Source organism: Pongo pygmaeus, chromosome 4 (genome assembly GCF_028885625.2).
Source record: "Pongo pygmaeus isolate AG05252 chromosome 4, NHGRI_mPonPyg2-v2.0_pri, whole genome shotgun sequence".
NCBI lineage: Eukaryota > Metazoa > Chordata > Mammalia > Primates > Hominidae > Pongo > Pongo pygmaeus.
The window spans coordinates 16,472,305-16,487,802 of record NC_072377.2 but is presented as its reverse complement, the minus strand read 5'-3'; the positions used below and the strand labels follow the sequence as shown (position 1 = coordinate 16,487,802).

The window sequence follows — 15,498 nt, the reverse complement described above, 5'->3', positions numbered from 1 at the left end:
GTTGAAACCAGTGTCTGCAGGGAAATGCCTTGGTGAGAGGAGCAGCAGTTTGGGGAACACGGTGGAGAAACAGGAAGGGGAGGGAGTGGCTGGAAAAGGAGTGGGGTCAGGCAGGCGAGGAGGAGGGAACTTCTAGGAGGAGGAGCAAGTGGCCAACAGTACCAGATGTCCTGTCAAGGGTTAGGTGAAGTCAAGCCAATAATCACTCACTGGACTTGGCAATGTGGGGGTTACATGGATGGATGCGAGACCGCAGTGAATTGAGAATGGCTGGGATAAGCAGAAGGGGGTTCAGAGGTGAGTTCACAAATCTTAGCTGACAAAAGACACAGTTAAATGAGGGTAGAATCCAGAGGGAGGTGTGGAATCGACAAAGGTTTTTGTTTGTTTTCTTTAATAGGATTGTTAGGCATGGGTGGGTGCTGAAAAGAGAGACCCAGAAGAAATCAGAAGAGTGAAAATCCAGAGATGGGAAGGGGCAGCTTCATGTCCCTGGGACTGAATTGATGAGAGCCCCGCACCTAGGAAGGGCTTTGCCTTGCACAGGAGGGACCCTGTGTCCTGAGGGGAGGCAGGCACAGCTGGAGGCAGCTGTATATTCTGCTCTGAGAGAATGAGACATTGAGAGGCCTCCTTTCAAAAGACACCTTGTTTCTCAGTAAGTAGGTATGTGGCCATCTGCTTAGACAACAGAGGCACAGTATGGGAAAAGACTCGGAGGAGAGCAATGAATGTGATTGTCAGCTGCTGAGGGCCCTGGGGAGAGGAGGCTGAGCCCCCTGCAGAATCACTGGGCATGACTGAGCACCTCCTTGAGGCTGGAGCAAGGCCACCAGATCCACAAGGCCATGTGGCTATGGGCTGTTGCCCAATAGGGATGAAGAGTAAGTGCAGAGAGGTGAAGTGGTGAGACTGGGTTATGATTGGGTCTTGTTCTCCAGAGTTTCTGGAAGGCAGAGAAGCAAGATCAACCTTGCCTTTCCCCTCAAGTGAGGAGAGAATGGCTCCAGGATGGGCTGAGCTTTCTAGGCTGCTAGGGAAGGAGCCAAAGCCAGAAAGAAGCTGGTGCATTGGGAAAAGATCATGCAGTCTAGGGCCTCAAAGTCTTTAGAAGGTGGAAGGGAGTGCATTGAGATTAAGAAGGTGGGTGAGTGGGAGGCATTGGAGGTTGTTGTCAGCAATGGGTTGGGAGAGCTTCAAGAGCTTGGAATTAGAATGGTTTCTGGAAGAGCAAGGCCCAGGCTGGGGTGAAGGATGAATAGTAGAGGGCAATGGGTTGTGTAAGTTAGGTCAAGCCATCCACATGGACCCTGAATCACGTGAGTCTAGGGGGATGGAGGAGGTCCAGGAGCCAGGGGTCAAACCATCCATCACCGTGGAGGGTAGCTGAAAGGCCAGGAGGGCACATCTCCCATGGCTTTATTCCATAGATGAGTGTGCACGTGTGTGTGTTTTGTGTGGCTTTACCCTGTCACTCCATGGCTTTCCAGAAGAGAGGCTGTGGGAATTCCAAACACATGAGGCTCAGGAGCAACTGCATAGCCTCAGAGAGATCTGAGTGTATCCCCAGGAAGTCTAAAGTGAGCTTATGTAAGAGGCCAAATCAACATGGGAGTGGGAGGCTTTCCTTGGAAGAGAAAACAGAAAGTAGACTGTGCAGCAGTGAGGTCACACCATTACAAGAAGAGCCACCTGTCCCCATCCCTCACTGGGGAAGGCCCAGAGGAGGCTACTCCCTTAATCTGAAAATCTGAAGATTGTTCTTCGGAACGAACGCTGCCCCTCTGGGGAACTGTTGGATTTGTACTATTTTGCACCAAAGAACTTTCTTTCAAAGAAATGTGAACACCACCATTCTTCTAAATGATGCTTCTATGCAAGAACACTGAGGGTGTGGAACCGTGGGCACCAGCAGGGCAGGGGAGACAAACTCTGGGCCATCGGGAACCACACGGCTGAGCATAGACATGAAGCCCATAAATGTTTTCAGCCGCTTCCAAGTAAAGAATTTGACATAGGATTTTAAAAAATGCATCTCCACTGATATCTAAGATTGCATTTACTGTGATCTGGGCAACATTCTGAGCACTTTACCTTGATTTTCCCACTTAATTTTCACAACCACTTTAGGAGGCATAGATGCTGTTATTCTCATCTGAGAGGTGAGAAAACAAAGGCACGGATGAAGCAATTTCCCCAAGATCAAATAGATGGTGAGCAGGACCCAAAATAAGAACCCAGACCCTGTCACTCCACAGCCTGTATAATGAGTAAGATGACCCACGTACTTCCATTTATTATTTGGTAAACACCCCTCTTTATATGCTGAGCTTGAATAACTTGAAGAACTTACAAAATGTTTTCTATATAAACAATAAAGTGAAGCTATTTAAATTTCTGTCTCAAACACCTAATACATGGTATAGGGAGTAAATACCTTTTTAAATAATAGATGAACTGATTTTAGATCAGAAATGGAGAAAACATTTTCCTTGAAAGCCCAAAGTATTCATTCATTTATTCTAAATTAATAGAGTGCAAAAGAGTCTAAAACAAAAGGAAACATGAGTAAGGGGAATGGAAAACACGGAATACACCATACCAAAAACCATTTCTCTCTTCCCACGGTTCTGAGTGAAATAATTTCTTAATAAGAATTATCTATGTAAAAAATCACATCCCAATCTTGAATTTTCTTACTAGGACATAGAATAGAATATTAAGAAAACTACTGTCTGAGCATTTTTATATTCAGGTTAAAATTTTCATTAATAATTTTAATTATAAGCATCTTACTGATGTCGTGCAATGAAATAGAAGAGTTATAAATTTTAATTATACTTAGATGGTAGTTTCTGTTTGGAATTTTTGCCTTCTTCCTGTAGGATTTAAGAGAAGTGAAAAATGAAGCCACCAAAAATGAAATAGCTTATTACTAGTCACAAAGATAAACAGGTTTTCATTAGACATTTCAATTTAGATCTTTAAAAATATTATTTTTGCTCCCCCAAAACAGAGCAACAAATACGTGTATGGTTTACTGTGAAAATTATTAAAATCATTTTTTTTGTGAGTTTGCAGTAGACAGTTTATCCGTTGGAGAAAAATAGACAATTAGTTGTATTTATTTTCACTTGCCACTAGGAAAAGCCCACCAAGTCTCTTAGAAAAAGATCTTAGAAAAACTTTCTAAGAACTGGCTTTAGTCCGTATACTAGAGTGTGGGAAACAAATGGAAATCTACCGAAGCAATTCCCCATGCTAAAACCTTAAATTAACACAGAAGATAGACACTGATAGGCTTTTTAAACCAAATACAGTTTTCATTGAATCAGAGGTTGCAGAGTTATTTATACTCATAAATTGCGAAGGTTGCCATAATCCTCCTATGCCCTATCCAAATGCTGCAATGTACCCTTTAGGATAAAGGCCAGAGAAAAATTTACCCATCAGCCTTTGCTGTTACAGAAAAGAGATTTTAATTTAATTCTGTCATCTCCTTCATAGTCAGTGTAATATCCCTTCTGGCCACTGGCCATTTCACAGGCTGAGGAGACACCGGTGATAACTGGCTTTGGCTCCCGAGGTCTGAGTTGTTGCAGAGCAAGCACACAGGCATCCTGTGTTTGACTCTGATTCTGGGCTCAGACACTTCCTAGGTACAGGCCCCTGAGCAAGCCACACTACATCACTTCTTTGGGTCTCAGAGTCCTTATTCCCCAAAGTGAGAGGGTTGGATTAAATTATATCCCCTACTTCTTAATTTTGAAATTCGGTGACTGTGCTTGTCCACCAGGCTCTTGATGTTCTTACCCCTGTGATACATGATGATCCCCCTTTGCTGCAAGGTGTTTCATCTGTCCAAGGATTGAGAGACAGAATTGAAACTTCATTCAACTAAAATTTAATTGATTCCAGTCCATTCCACCAATTATAGGAGAACTCTGGGATATCTTTATGATATTTATTATCTACAAAAGTATTGGACATGTTCTTTTATTTTATTGAAAAAAATATATCCATGGTTTTTTTTTTCTAGAGCACTGTAGGGAAGAAACTTAGATAATATAACAATTTTTCTCTCCTGTGAAATCTGTTAATCCATTTTAAAAAATTGATAAAAAAGATATACCATATTTTTTATAATATATAACCTTCACAGCTTTTGATAAATATTCTTTGAATGTGCCAGTAGTGGGTTTGTGCTCCAGGGTTATTAATTAAAAGATCAGGAGATACTCCCATCTACAAGGAATTTTAAAAATCAGTTAAACGAATGATTGATTCATTGGCTTCTTAGAAAAGCAAGAGGTCAGAGGAATGGACAGTTTCCTTTTTACTCTCTCCATTTTGCCTGAAAAGGCAGGGAGGAATCCATATCTGTCTCCTAGGTTTTAGGCCTGGGCACAGCCCAGTATCTCAGTTTGTGATTGATACAGCAAACATTTGATGACCTGGCCAGCAAGACAGTGGGGGAGGCAGCTACAGTTTGCTGGGGCTGAACACAGATCCTTTTAAAGAATTTTAGTTCTTTTGCCCTGGCCATGTCCTCTGCCCTGCCCATATGTTCCCCTCACCACCATTATCCCCAAAGACCAAAACCCACTCGTGAACTATGGCCCTCAATCCCTAAACTCTTTTCCAATCTCATCCTGAACTGCCTGTCTCAGTTTCTTTGGCATCTGCAAATATTACTTTAACCTTTCAAAGAACAATACTCAAGATCCTTTTCTATTTTCATGGAGCGGTCACAACTAGATCAAGTCATTCCTTGTGACCCCTTAGATCCCAGTGATAGCTACTGTCCTCTCTCTGTCTCTCTCTCCCTCTCTTTCAGCAAAGACTGAGTTTTGACCTGGGTACTGAGATAGGAACAGGTTCCCAAAGGCAAATAAGACATGGTTCTGTTGTCAGGGAGCACACAGCTGATTAGGGATTACAGGCATAGAAGCAAATTGTTATAGTAGAGGTAGTAAGGAAATCAGTGCAGATATTTCTTGTGTAGAGTGGTGGGCAGTAGAAGGAGGGAAAGATTGATTTTATTTGAGTACATCAGAGAAGAAATTATGAGAGAATCTGGATCTTGAAGCATAATTAATACTTCATTGTGCAAATGTAAGAGTGGGCATTCCAGGAAATTATCCATCTTATGCTTTCAGCTCAGGTTTGCCAAGAAGACAGAATTAGCAGAAGTTTGTGCAAGAGGAGAGACGAGTCGTGGTATCTCCTAGGCTTCTGGTTTAATTGACGTGGGGGATGGTCATTAACTAAAACAGGGATGGCAAGACAAGGACAAATTTAACCCGTGTCAGAACCTTTCAGAAAAGGGTGTGCTTCATTCACTGCCAATTAGTAGAAGATGAGACTCCATCTGACAATTGGCCTTTGCCATCTTGTTCTTCCAGGCAGTGTTGTCATCAGCATTGGAGATCCAGCACAGATGTGCTTTTTGTGTCCAGGCTGATAGCTGCAGACTTCATGAAGCAGACAGTGGGGGCATAGTGTCAGTGTCATAGAATGAACACTGATTTTCTTGTGTGTGCTTCTGGAGAAACTCTGACATCATTTAGGATCTTCATTGTTGCACTAATCATTTCTTCATGTGTGCTTTTATCTACTTGGGGGTGGGTTGGTTCATCAATATTTAGAAATTAATCAGCCCTTTCGTGTCAAGGGTTTTATTGTCATGGTAAGTTTCACAATAATTCATTGTCCTTATGTTTCTTGCACAGAGGATTTTATTTTATCAATGGTAATGATGCATCTGTGTTTGAGCCTTTGAGCTGTGATGATCAACATGCCATTCTCAACCTGGTTCTGTGAATTTTACATGGTTCTCGGTCATTCTGAGAGCAAAGCTCTATACCATTTATAGTCAACAGTAGAAAAACCAACATATCTTGGTTAATCTCGCTAATGGTCTATCAATGTTATTTATCTTTTCAAAGGACCAGCTTTTTGTTTCATTTATCTTTTGTATTTTTGTTTCAGTTTCATTTAGTTCTGCTCTGATCTTGGTTATTTATTTTCTTCTCCTGTGTTTGGGTTTGGTTTGTTCTTGTTTCTCTAGTTCGTTGTGGTGTGACCTTAGATTGTCTATTTATTCTCTTTCAGACTTTTTGATGTAGGCATTTAATGCTATGAACTTTCCTCTTAGCACCACTTTGGCTGTGTTCCAGAGGTTTTGATAGGTCGTGTCAATATTATCCTTCAATTCAAAGAATTTTTTAATTTTGATCTGTATTTCATTGTTGACTCAATGATCACTCAGGAACAGGTTATTTAATCTCTATGTATTTGCATGGTTTTGAGTATTCCTTTTGGAGTTGACTTCCAATTTTATTCCACTGTGGTCTAAGACACTACTTGATATGATTTCATTTTCTTTCTTAAATTTATTGAGACTTGTTCTGTGGCCTATCATATGGTCTATGTTGGAGAATGTTTCATGTGCTGATGAACGGAATGTATGTTCTGCAGTTGTTGGTTAGAATGTTCTGGAAATATCTAGTAAGTCCATCTGTTCTAGGGTACAGTTTATGGGTGCATTTTATGTGGGCTACTTTTTTACATTATTTGTTTTTATATGGACAACAGTGGAGATGCATATTCACAAAATGCTCATATATAATTAAGACATTGTAGTTCCCAGATATTTGGGTTTTAGGATATCAATTTATGACAACTATGTTTTGTGAGCTTAGTGACTTTTGTGATGACATATGTATATCTTCCAGTCTTTATATCTTTACATTTTATCTTTTGCATGTTTTGCAAATATATTTGGATATAGTTCTATATATATTATTATATATTATATATTACTTTACATTATATTTATATATAGTTCATATACAGTTATATGTCTATAGCTTCATATATAGTTCAGTCCAACAAAAAACATTCAGTACATACGGAAGTAACCGTGACTTATGGTTATTGCTTTGATGCATGTTAACAAGACCCAACAATAGATGAGTGACTTTTAAAGTCATTACCTCTACACTCACATTTAAGTTTCCACAACTCCTGGACATTTAAGTTTGGGGTAGGTTAAGAAGTAGCATCAGGAGGATTCATGCATTGTATTATATTCTAGCAAAGATCATCACAACAAAGGGTGTCTTGGGCCACAGTCTCGTTTCATTAATCCTCTTTGAAGCAACCATGCTCTGGCCTTCACCAAGTAGCAGCAGAAATTAAGGAGTCAAAAGTGGCACCAGGTTATTAGATGGGCTCTAAAATGCTCTTCTAGCACATGGGATTAAACAGAGCCCAAAGTCCTCATTTGCTTCCTGTGCACACTGACTTCTCAGAATGACATGGGATTATATCTATGTATTACAGATTTTGGGTGTGTAAATATATGAGATGTATTGGGACTGTAGGTAAACTGCATCACCCTCATTTAAAACATGAGTAAACTAAGTTCTGGAGTTTGTGATTTAAGCAAAGTTTATACAGTTAGCTTCTATCTTTACCATCCTTGTGTGTCACTGACATTATTATACCTCTAGGAGTGCAGGTGAAGCAGCCACTCCCTCCTCTCCCTTCCCACCCACGAGGAGAAAAGGGTTGGCAAGGCTTATTTGAAAGCAACACTGTAGATGATGAGAGCTTTGCCTGGGAAGCCACACTCACCCCCAGCCCTCCCAGGAAATGCAAGCCCCTGATGAAACCGCAAAGGAGTGCAGGGCAATACTCTGTGTGCTGTTCAATCAAAATAACCCTTGGGAAAGCTAAGTAACACAACTGGTGGCAGATATTTGGCCAGCAGCATATCTGGTGTCTGCTGAAGGCTCTCTTTCTGATTTGCAGACCACCATCTCCCTGTTATGCCCTCACATGGCCTTTCCTTGGTGTATGTACACACACACACACACACAGAGTGAGAGAGAGTGCTGATGTCTCTTCTTTTTGTTGTAAGGGCATTAATCCCATCATGCAGGCCCCATGCTCACAATCTCATCTAACCCTGGTTACCTCCCAAAGGCCTCACTTCCAAATACCATCACACTGGGAATTAGGGCTTCAACATACGAGTTCATTGGGGACACAAATGTTTAGTCCATAGTAACCTCTTTTATTTGATTATTCTGTGATTAGAAAAGACTTCTATACTTGAAGATTTAGGATGGATGGCACTGTAGTACTCAAGGTTTACATTTTAGACAAATTTGTGTTCCAATCTCAGCTCTGATTCTTCTGTCTTCATGATGTTGGACAGCTCTCTAGATCTGAATTTTCTCAAGTGTAACATTGTTTAAAACTAGTACCTGTTTGTATTTGTTAGTCCCAGCTACTCAGGAGGCTGAGGCAGGAGAATGGTGTGAACCTGGGAGGCGGAGCTTGCAGTGAGCCAAGATCACATCACTGCACTCCAGCCTGGGTGACAGAGGGAGACTCCATCTCAAAGGAACGAACAAACAAACAAAAACAAAAACTAGTACCTGTTTGTACAGTTGCAGTCAAGATTAAATGAAAATTGTGCATGTAAAGCTCTTTGCACAGTATTTGGCACAGAATAGGTTCTTGATACAAATTTATCTTATGAATTAGAAAAACAACCAAACTTATCCAAACAAAAACTGAGACTGGTAACACAATATGGAATTTTTTGACCAGTGGTTTGGTAATTAATATCAGTTAAAATTTGTTTGTATTTGATCATACATTTTGTAAGTCTCTGTTAATTATAACACCTCACATGTTAAAGTAAGCATAGACAAATGGTGTGCGTGTGTGTGTGCACAAGCATGTGAGCATGTGACCATATGTACCTTGATAGACTTCCCCATCACTTATTTGGGTAAATAGCTTAATACCAGAAAGAATTTCAAATAACACATCACTTCAAAATTTTGATTTTGTTTTGCTTAAATTAAAAACTGTTTATTCAATGAAACCAGAAATTATTTAAGCCTGCTTTTTCAAGATTAATCTCTAACAAAAATGTTTCTTTGCACTTCAGTAAGGCGACGCTCCAGTTAAACATCACTAGTACGAAAATGACAAAAACCAACCAACCACACACACACATGCACACGCTCAACTCTCAAAACATTAAAGTCTCATGAATCACATTTTTTTATATCCATGCGGTTAATAATGTAGTGTTAATAATGTAGTAGCCACTAACAATGTAGTGGGTATCCTAAAATTTATGTTTTATAGAAGTGATCATTGCTTTTCGCTTCATGTAAGCTTAGTGACTCAGATGAAAAAGTACGTCAGCCTCTTCGCATATGACCTGAAATGTCAAGGCGACAATTCATTTGATCATCAGTAAGAAAGCATACTAATAGAGTTTTTAAAAGCTGGATTTTCAACAGAATGAGCCAGAGTTGAATGAATCCTTACCCTGGCTTTGATGATCATAGTAGTCACAGCTGATAACCACTAGCACAAAAGGCGTTTGCCGTATCGCCACAGCATTTAAAGAAAAAGGGGGGAAAAAATGCACGTTCCAGAGAACAGCCTTGGGGATGGGAATGGAATTCATTGCATTTCAGTAAAATCTGAGCTTGCAGAGGCCAAGGAGTAATTCTGAATGCTCGTGGGGAATAAAACAAAATCTAAACATCGTTCATAACCTATGGCAATTAAAAAGCAGCCTAGGGAGCTGGAAATTCAGAAGGACTGTGTCTTCATGAAAACTTCAAGTAGTTCTCTCTCTTTAAATTTGGTTCAAAATGTACTATAAAGACCTGTGGGATTTGTTTCTGCATATTGGTTAGATTCGTGTATTTAGAAAAGAGCTACCAGGAATATATTCCCAGAAAGTGACTTTAAGCTCTAGTAAGTGATCTGATTTCTGGCCTTGCAAAGGAAATCAATAAAAAAAGAATAGGATCTTGCAAAGTCAGTGGTTTCCTCTGGCGAAGCTGTGCCCCTGCATCCTCCATCACTGCACTTGCCCAGAATGAACCTGTCTCGGGCTGTAATTGTTTTGTGATTAGTGCGAATGTGTGTTCCCCACCACATAGATTCACTATTGATCTTTAATTAATAATAATGTCTTGTATTTATAGAGTTACCATCCCAGAAGAAATGTGAGGGCTTTATAGTTGATGAATTCCAATTTATTTTTATACTGCCTGGCTGAATGTAAAGATTAGGTATTCCGATTTCATTTTAAGGAGGAAAAATTGAACCTGAAATGTTAAATTATTGACCATGGGGAATTCAGCAAGCTAATAATAGAACCACCAATTAAAATCTGGTAGTATTGACTTTTCATTCTGGCTGTTTCCTGAAAATATCTGATCGGTTAGGTCAACTTTGATTATTCCTTTGAAAAAAGAAGTTGATAAAAACAATTATTTGAAATTGTTATGGTGAACAGAAGTCTACATTTCTCATTATTTTGGTCATATATAGTAACTGGGCTTAAGATATGTTTGCTTGTTAGACCACATGCATTTTTTGTAGCCTATATTAATATATTTGGAATGCTTGTAAGTCACATGTATCTTTACCTCCTGGTAAGGGACCAATGCAAAACTTAAGTTTTGACATTAGGTACGTGTCATTTTTTCAAGGACTGGGTAGCTCTATCACCACCTGGCATTGTTTTATCTGATGGAAAAAGGTAATAGTCTCTCCAAGAAAAACATGCTCAAAACACTTACCTCATTGTACCTATGGGAAGGTTACTAGCAATCTCTCAATCACACATTCCTCCAGCCTTAAAAACATGGGACTCTGGGCCGGGCGTGGTGGCTCACACCTGTAATCCCAGCACTTTGGGAGGCCGAGGTGGGCGGATCATGAGGTCAGGTGATCGAGACCATCCTAACACGGTGAAACCCCATCTCTACTAAAAATACAAAATATTAGCCGGGCGTGGTGGCGGGCGCCTGTACTCCCAGCTACTTGGGAGGCTGAGGCAGGAGAATGGGGTGAACCCAGGAGGCGGAGCTTGCAGTGAGCCGAGATAGCGCCATTGCACTCCAGCCTGGGCTACAGAGCAAGACTCCGTCTCAAAAAAAAAAAAACAAGCAAAAAAAACAAAACATGGGACTCTGATTTTCCCCCCTTTCTTCCATTACAGTTTCTGTCAATTTTCCCTGGGAATTTATTACTTTATTTCTCTGTCCTATCCTTACTCTTATCACTCTGCTCTTCATGTAAATGCAGTGACCTCCTTACTGTCTCCCCAACTCCCCAAATCCACTTTAGATTAACTTTTCTAATTAATTATCCGTTATTTTTGAAATTTTGAATTATTCAGGCACCAAAAATACACAGAATAATATGTTGAGCATTAATATCTCCACCACCCAGTTTAAAAAATGCAACATTTGGGACACCCAAATGTTGAAACCCTCTTTGAAGCCACTTCCCAATTTTGTTTCTTTCCTTCCTTCTTCACTACCATGAATTTAATGGTTATTATTCTCATCAATGCTTTTATATGTCTACCATATATATATATATGTGTGTCTTCATTAAAATGTATAGTATTTATTCATTCTGGTTGTTTCTTTCTGGAACTTTCATTTTTTCATTGTGACTTTGGGATTGTCGTTATGGTTTCAGAGGTATCCACATTAACGCATATGACTATATTTCCTTTTATCTCATTATTCTTATCCATTGGTTCTACATACAATTTATCCATTCTTCTGAGAATAGACATTGAGATGCCTTGCAATTTTTTCCTTCAAATACAGGCAATTAGGTAGTAAACATTTTTTAACTTGCTTCCTTGTTCACATTTGTGAGAGTTTCTCTAGGGCATATACCCAAAGGTCTAACTGCTAAAAGGTGGGATCTGCTCATTTTTAAATTTATCATTAAAACATGGTTGTGCCAGCTGACATGCTCTGCTCACATGCCGTACTTCATCTACCAAAGGCTATTCATTGATCTCTCCACCAACTTCAGTGGACTTTCAGCCTCCTCAAAGAGAAGAGCTCTTCCTCACTTCTCTGAGAGACCTTCCCTGGGGACTACTTTTTTGTGAGGGATCACAAATTCAAAAGCCTTTGGACTACATGCTGAAATGTAGATGTGTGAAATGCAGGGTGTGTGACAGATCTGGAGTGGATAGTGGAGATGGCACATGTGCTAGTGCATCCTGTCTGACTTAACGGTTTCCAAGTTTGCTGTATTACTTTATTTTCCTGAGAGTCTGTCTCAGAAATGTGGAAAGAGCTGATTCACTTTATAGCAGCAAAGAGCAAGGACCCTGGAGCCAGCCTGCCTGTTTTTGAATCCCTGCTCTCCATCGCTACTAGTTGTATGTTTTTGAGCAAGTTTCTGCACATCTCCAAGGCTTGGTTTCCTTGTTTGTCAAACGGGGGAAATGCTAGTACTTAACTTTATATGACTACGATGAGTACTACATGGGATAATATTCATAAAGCTCTAAAGTAACTGTTCAATACATTTTTGTTGAATTGTTGAGGAGAGTACAAATGACAAAATTTACCATGGTTTTTACTGTGCGTCAGGCATTGTTTTAGGAACTGGGGAAACAGTAACCTTAGTATCTGTAAGGACACTAACATCTGTCTCTTTCTCAAACTAAACTGCCAGCTGGGTTTGAGCCCCTAACACATAGCTTGGCCACACAATAGGCACTCAAGAATATTTGTTAAAGGCATAAATGAACCTAATGATTCTCCTAAGGCAATATAAATTCCCAAAGCAAAATCTGAGCCATGATGGGCAAGGAAATTATATCCACAATAGCTTGATTCTCTACATATTAGTGTATTCTTATTCTTCAAAAATGGATTATTTCTGTGTCATATGGGTAGTAACTTGCCATTAGCCATAATATTTGAGTAAACAGAATACCATATCTTTGCTGATGATGAATAACATAACTATTTTTGGATCCCTTACTTGTATACAAAATAACACTCCCAACCTTGGATTATCACCAGTCTTTTTGGTTTTCTATTTCCTCAAATTTTAGGTCTCATTGTTCATGAAGGAGCGGCAGTTTACAGAGTGTTTAAGCGCTGGCGAGCTGTGAATTTGCACTGGGATGTGTTAAATTATGACAAAGCCACAGACATCGAAGAAAGCAGCCGGGGAGAGTCTTCTACAAGTAGGACTTTGTGGTTGCCGTTGACAGCTCTGCGGAACAGAAACTTGGTCCACCCAACTCAGTTAACCTCGCCAAGGTTTCAGTGTGGCTACGTGTTATTGCACCTATTCAATCGGATGAGGCCCCATGAAGACTTATCAGAAGATAACAGCTCGGGGGAGGTTGTGATGAGAGTGACTTCAGTGTGACAAAAGCATAAGATGATGCAGTGTGGACCACCCTGCACATTTTAGAATGTAATTGCAATGAATGGCAAAACCATAGCACTTCTAAAAACACATCTATGAACTTTTTAAAATTTATGCTTTTTATATGAACATTTGAATTGCAAATACATTTTTCTGAGAAAAAGAATCCTCTTGTTCTTCGTTGTCTGGTTTGTCACATCTTTTATAAGTTGGTACTTGAAATCATTATACGTATAATTTAACTATACTTGGTAAAAAGAATAATGAAAGTTATCCTTAAGGCCAAGACTATTTTTTCTTGCTTGTTTTAAATATATTTTTATGAAAGCTTTCGCTCTGTGTGTAATTTTTCAGACCTGTTACAAATGGTTAAAAGTTTAGGATGCTGTGGGCAGATTCCAAAGTGCCTGTCAGTTCTGCAACATAGAGAGCTCTGAGGTGAGGCTCTTGTGCCTCGTGCTGGTTGGTAAACTGAAGCATGACTTTTTGCTGTGTTGAAGCAACCAGTCACCAGGAATGCATGGTCTAGGACTTATGTCTTGTTATCTAATTTCTGAAACAGAGAGCTTATAGAAAGATAAAAATGAGTGAAATAAAAATAGTTTTACTCCAGTACATATTACATAAGCAGGGCATCTTGCATACTTATAACCCCAAAAGCTCACCAAAATGTCGTGTCCTAGTACCTGCAATAATGATAATGACTAACATTTGCATAGCCCTCTGATAGACCTATCACAATTAATTTAGTTAATTATTAGTGTCTTGAATTCTTTGAGCACCATCTTAATTAGATTTTCTTTTTGTAAAACCTTACATACCTTCTTAAATCATTTAAACGCTAATCCTATTACTTGGTTTAATGAAGTTCTATGAAATGTGTTTGCCAGCAGTGAGAAGTCTTTTTCTTTCACTAGATGAGTATTTTTTTAAATGAAAAGAGGAAACGAAAAATGAGGCTATTGACTCCCCAGGAACAGGTTGCTAACTAGTGGTACCTGGGGATTTTCTACCTTCTTATCGACCTAATGGAGGTAATTGGCACATTTTAATGAACAACCACAGAGCAGATGAGAAGACAGGAAGGATGTTTTCCCTAGAAACATGAATTGAACATTCTGGTTGTTTGAAGTAATTAATGACCAGATTTTAAATCATATAAAATAAAATGCTTTACGTTCTATTTTCTAAAAATAACTTTTGGGTGATTAATAATAGAATAGTTCATGTTTACATAATGGAATACCTCACAGAATGGAGTTGTGATTCCTCCATAGCAAATTCTCCCAAAACTTGAAATAATATTTTTCCAGTCAAAAGCTGTGTCACAAATGATAAGGATGTGACAATTTGCAGAAACGTGAAGAATGAATCATAAAAGAAGGAAAATTCAGCCACTATTTAAGGGCAGATTTAGATGGTGAGAATGTTAAACAGTGTTTTAAGCTTTGATTAATTGCTTGTTTTAATCTGATGTTCCATGAGCACAGTCCTGGGTGTGATTCCTGAACAGTTTCATCACTAAGGCAGATCATGAACAGCATAACGTTTAATAGAGGATAATTGTGGTTATTACTATTGACATTACAATTTAGAGCATTGTGTTAAAAATACTGGACTAAGACTTCAGACAAAAATTATCACTGCTCCACTGCCCTTCGAATTAGTGCACACCTTTGTATTAATATCAACCACTCGAAAACAAAAAGGGACAGAGGATGAGAACCCCACTTTCTCTAACTGTATGGGGCGCATGAGGTGGAGACGGCTGGAGACAAGACTGCATGATGGAAAGGAGGGTAGATGATGGAAATATCTATCAGAAAAAAAAAAAAAAAAAAACGCACCCTAGTCTCCCTGTTTCCCAAGACCTTGCTCTTTGAGTATACCTTTTGTCTACATCCTGTCTTCACAGCTCCCACCTTCACACACACACACACACACACACAAGCATACATACTGAATCAATGTTGGAATAAGAAATTGGCAGAATTTCCACTCAACAAAATGTACCATTCGTGAAAATGATTGCATAGAAACTCAAAAGAGGTGGAGCATGGTGGCTCGTGCTTGTAATCCCAGCACTTTAGGAGGCTGAGGCAGGTGTATAATTTGAGGTCAGGAGTTCGAGAGCAGCCTGGCCAACATGGGGAAACCCGTCTCTACTAAAAATACAAAAATTAGTTGGACATGGTGGTGCCCGCCTGTAATCCTAGCTACTCAGGAGGCTGAGGCACGAGAATCGCT

At 39.5% G+C, this 15,498-nt stretch overlaps 1 protein-coding gene across 1 annotated transcript in view; it reads left to right on the top strand.

Annotated features, from left to right (window-relative positions):
• The window catches only part of MARCHF11 (membrane associated ring-CH-type finger 11), a 113,087-nt gene extending 99,504 nt beyond the window's left edge, over positions 1-13,583 (top strand). The window contains exon 4 of the mRNA XM_054489485.1: positions 12,929-13,583. Within this exon, the coding sequence (XP_054345460.1) occupies positions 12,929-13,251 (323 nt within the window). The 3' untranslated portion in view covers positions 13,252-13,583. The remainder of the gene's footprint in view (positions 1-12,928) is intronic.
• Positions 13,584-15,498: the final 1,915 nt, after the last annotated feature.